Below are 4,923 nucleotides of genomic sequence, written 5' to 3'. Positions count from 1 at the left end.
GTAAGTGCAGGGGTGTCGCTCGTAATCACCGAGCGAGAATGTAGCGTGTCATAGCTTGGACGGAGACCTTGGATGAACTCCGTGTGTGTGTGTGTGTGTGTGTGGGAGAGAGAGAGAGAGAGAGAGCTTGCATGAACTCCACGTGAGTGTGTGTGTATCTGTATCTGTGTGTGTGTGTGTGTGTGTGTGTGAGAGAGAGAGAGAGAGAGAGAGAGACAGAGAGCTTGCATGAACTCCACGTGAGTGTGTGTGTATCTGTATCTGTATCTGTAGCAGGTTCTCCCGCCCCCTCCGTGTGTGTGTGTGTGTGTGTCTGTGTCTGTAGCAGGTTCTCCCGCCCCCTAGCTGGGGAGGTGGTAAAGGACCCTGAAGGAAAGGTAGATGTTGGACCAGGAACAGAGTCGGTCAGGCACCTTTAGCCAGGAGCCTCCAGTCACGGCTTCGCACCCTTCTCCAGCTCCCCCCAGGCCATAGCAGGGTTCCAGGAGCAGAGTTGCAAGAAGTGTTGTCACTTGTTTATTGACATACAAACACACGCACCCAGGTTTGCGTGTCATCTCCTTCCCCTTCCCCCAAATAAAAGAGGGAAGGGAACATTTCCATTTTAAGACTAGACTATTGTGAAGGTCAGAGGCACTTTGTATAGGCTGTTACATATTTTTTTCTGCTCCTTTCTGCTGGTTTTTCATTGCTAGTTCACTAGTTCATTCTTTCTAACTAGAAAGTTAAAACTTTCTTTTAATAATACCCATTATAAATGCACTTAATACCTTTAATTGTGCCTTTAATAATACCCACATTTCAGACTTGAAAGGCTTCAGCCACTGCTTACCCCTTATGCAAGATAGCATTTGCAAAGGGCACAAAGTTTCAGTTATAAGATGAGTAAGTTCTGGGGATCTAATGTACAGCAGCATGGTGACTGTAGTTAATCATACTGTATTGTATACTTGAAATTTGCTAAGAGAGTAGATCTTAAGTATTCTCACCACACCAAAAAAAAAGGTAACTGTGAGATGATAGATGTGTTAATAAATGTCATTGTGGTTATCATTTCTCAATGAATACATAAATCATCATGTTGTACTCCCTAAATATACACAATTTTTGATGTGTCAAATATAGCTCAGTAAAACTTGGGAGGGTGGGAAGATAGCATTTGCCTGCAATAGGTCAGAAGAAGAGGAGGTTATAAAACTCGAGTGGAGAAGTAGAAGAAAGACCAAAGTCCCTAAAAAACCCATTTGGAAGATTCTGTTTCCTAATGTTAACACTGTATGGTTACCTTCCTGCCCTCTTTTTCTTGACCTTGCAGAATCCAGTGACTGGCTTGCTCCCAGCCAGCTATGATCAGAAAGATGCATGGGTCCGAGATAACGTGTACAGCATCTTGGCTGTGTGGGGTTTGGGCCTGGCCTATCGGAAGAATGCAGACCGGGATGAGGATAAGGCAAAGGCCTATGAATTGGAGCAGGTACTCAAAATAAAAATACAAAGAGATCTGGAGCTGTGTGTGATTGGGGTTTGGGGGCAGAGTGGAGACTGAAGGAAGTGAAACCCACCAAAAGCTAAGATAACTGTATTTTGCCTTTCCCTCTTTCATCATCTTTCTGAAATTATATTCCAAAAAGCTTTCCTGTATTGCACTGAAGTGGTATTCTTGCAGTGGAAACTTGAAACTTGCTGATTTGAGGGAGAGGGAACAGTCTGTTCTGTTACAGTGGAAAATCCTATCCTGGGATCTTTCCTAAAATGCCTAACTCTCTAAGTAAATGTATCTTGTAGTCTCCACTGTATTCTCATTGAGAAAAACGTTTGGGGGCAGGTATCTACTATTTTACTTCATTTTTAAAAATTGTGGTATTTGTATGAGGGTAAATAACATAAATCAGCAAGCCTTCTGGACTAGACACAGTAAAGACTTTATTTGTTGATTTTTATAGCTGTGGCCACTGTTTCAGAGCCTGTTGCTTCCTCCCTCCCTCAACTCCTGGGCAAAATGAGGTCAAAGTCAGCAGATGCTTTTAAGCCAACTTTTAAGGCACTTCCCCTCAGTAAACAAGCATCCTTTATAGAACTGTTGAGACACAAAGGGAGCTGCATCCTCTTCAACAACCAAGAAAATAATATTAAGAAAACAATATTCTGGGCTACCGCAGGAGTTGAAGTACTCTGTTGTCAGTTATAAGACGGATGTGCATTCATTTCCATTAGTGGGAAAAATTATCTCTATACCAGCCATTTTCTCCAGTGGTCTCTCTAACACTTAGGCAATCTGAGCTCCAATCTTCATCTATAAATCAGAATATTGATATTTGTTTTTTTACAAGTATCAGTGTAATATGGGGTTGCACTGTGTTGTCCTTAGCAACAGCAGGCGTTTATTCTTCATGCAAGCCATTGTTGAGAGATACATAGGTCCACCAAAAAAAAAGTTGTTCAAGTTTTTGCTCTAGACCAGGTAGTACAGATCATTATTTTTATGAGTTTTTTTGTTGTTGTTGAAACGGAGTCTCACTCTGTCCCCAGGCTGGAGTGCAGTGGTGCGATCTTGGCTCACTGCAACCTCTGCCTCCCAGGTTCAAGCGATTCTCCTGCCTCAGCCTCCCGAGTAGCTAGGACTACAGGCACGTGCCATCATGCCTGGCTAATTTTTTGTATTTTTAGTAGAGACGGGGTTTCACCATGTTAGCCAAGATGGTCTCAATCTCCTGACCTTGTGATCCACCCGCCTCGGCCTCCCAAAGTGCTAGGATTACAGGCATGAGCCACCGTGCCCAGCCTTTTATGACTTTTATAAAAATAATACCATTGTAGAAATTTGGAAAATATAGAGGAGTGTTTAAAAAAATTCACCTGTAATCCTGCCTACTCCCCTCCCCCAAATCCTACATGCTACTCAATGTTTTCTAGTTTGAGCTCAGTGTTTTGTTGCTATTTTTTACTAGAAATTAATATCAATAGAATTGGAATTTCGTATCTGGTACAATTTGACCAATTTTTTCAATTCTATTAGAAGAAATCTGTTATCTCCCTGTAATGTTAACACTTTTTCTTATTTGGCCCAGTTATAAAGAATTTAACAGAGGAAGGGGGAAATAGTAGGGAAACATTGAATTACCCATTCTAAAATTTTAATGTTCCATTAAATAATTTTCAACATAGCCAAAAAATACCTTTCATACCACCTTAATAGTAATTAGGAATGTTTCAAAACATTATAGCAATGGGAAACATCTTTCAAAAAGAAAAGATTTTGTGGGAATTTTTAAATTTCTATGAACTTTCATTATGAATTGCAACAGGTTTTTATTATTAGGTCTCAATTTTTTTTCTCAAACCTGATTCAGTGTTAATCAGGAACCAGAAAATCATCTCTGTAAAAGGCCAGATAGTAACTATTTTTATCATTAGGGTTGTAGGTCACATGTGGTCTCTATCCAACTACTCAGCTCTGTGATTGTGGTGCAAATGCAGCCAGAGACAATGCAGTCATCCCTCAGTATATATGTGGGATGGATTCCAGGACAGGCTGCTTATAACCAAATCTCTGCATACTCAAATTCTGCAGTCAGCCCTGTGGAACCCATCTATAAGAAAAGTCAGCCTTCCATATACATAGGTTTCTCATTCCTGAATACTGTATTTTTGATCTGTGTTCAGTTGGAAAAAAGCCACATATAAGTGGACCTGCACAGTTCAAACTTGTGTTGTTCAGGGGTCCCCTGTATATAAAGAATGAGTGTAGTTATGTTTAAATAAAACTTAATTTATAAAAATAGCAATCGGCTAGATTTATCCTTGATCTAGATGAGTGGTTCCAAACTCTGACTGTACTTTGGAATCACATGGGAAGCTTTGGGAAGCTTTTTTTTTTTAGACTAAGTCTTGCTCTATTGCCCAGGTTGGGGTGCCATGGTGCGATCTCAGCTCACTGCAATCTCTGCCTCCCAGGTTCAAGCGATTTTCCTGCCTCAGCTCCACAGTAGCTGGGATCACAGGTGCGCGTCACCACACCCGACTAATCTTTTTGTATTTTTAGTAGAGATGGGGCTTCACCATGTTGGCCAGGTTGGTCTTAAACTCCTGATCTCAAATGACCCACCCACTTCGGCCTCCTAAAGTGCTGGGATTACAGGTGCAAGCCAGCACACCCGCCTGGGAATCTTTTAAGAAACACCCTTACTACACCACAGCTTAGAAAATTTAAATATGAATCTCTGGAAGTGGAGCTCAGTAGCATCAATATTTTTTTAAAAACTACCTGGGTGATTCTAATGTATAGCCAGTGTTAAATAATGACTAGTTATGGCCAAAATATGAACATAGATTACATCCAATAAATTCATAGATTAAATTCCCACCTATTGCAACTTTCTATTACTGTGTGGATTTTTCCCAAAACATTGATTGTTAATTTCTACCCTTCCTTCCAATTCTTACCTTGGTTTCTTTCTGAGAAATAATATCAGAGAATTGAAGAGAATTCTGGATGAAAAAAGGACAAGGGTTTAGGCAACTGCTGCATCCTAGATTGAGAGTAGAATTATGCACATGAATGTTTTAACAAATGTCTTTCTCTCAGGCATATAGATACGGTCTCATAACCATAGAAATATAGGCAGACAAATAGGGATATCTCTTTGCATTCATGGTACCATCAAATCTCAGCTTCATCTCTGGGCCTCACTCCAGTTCTGTGTGCTAAGGTGTGTTCTTTTTGTGTAGTGGTTCATCTTTTCCCATGACTTTAACTATTACCTTTATGAGAATGACTTTCAAGTCTTCATCTCTGACCTCACTTCAATTTAAACCTAGGTTTTCATTTGTCACCTCATCAGTTGCATCTGCATATACTGTGGCTCCTCAAACTCAAAATGTGTCTGAAACCTCACCTTTCCAACTAAAAACAAACTACAAAAC

At 40.4% G+C, this 4,923-nt stretch overlaps 1 protein-coding gene across 17 annotated transcripts in view; it reads left to right on the top strand.

Annotated features, from left to right (window-relative positions):
• Positions 1-4,923, top strand: part of PHKA1 (phosphorylase kinase regulatory subunit alpha 1) — a 130,288-nt gene that overhangs the window by 502 nt on the left and 124,863 nt on the right. For all 17 annotated transcript variants that reach the window (XR_013412552.1, XR_013412553.1, XR_013412551.1 and 14 more), the window contains 1 exon segment: positions 1,316-1,474. Coding sequence is in view for 11 of the 17 variants with exons in the window: in XM_077987607.1 (XP_077843733.1) it covers positions 1,316-1,474 (159 nt within the window). In the remaining 6 variants the exon portion in view is untranslated.

The sequence above is a fragment of the Macaca mulatta genome, chromosome X, assembly GCF_049350105.2.
Source record: "Macaca mulatta isolate MMU2019108-1 chromosome X, T2T-MMU8v2.0, whole genome shotgun sequence".
Classification (NCBI taxonomy): Eukaryota; Metazoa; Chordata; class Mammalia; order Primates; family Cercopithecidae; genus Macaca; species Macaca mulatta.
The sequence above is the reverse complement of the archived record's forward strand: the minus strand, read 5'-3'. Positions and strand labels throughout refer to the sequence as shown.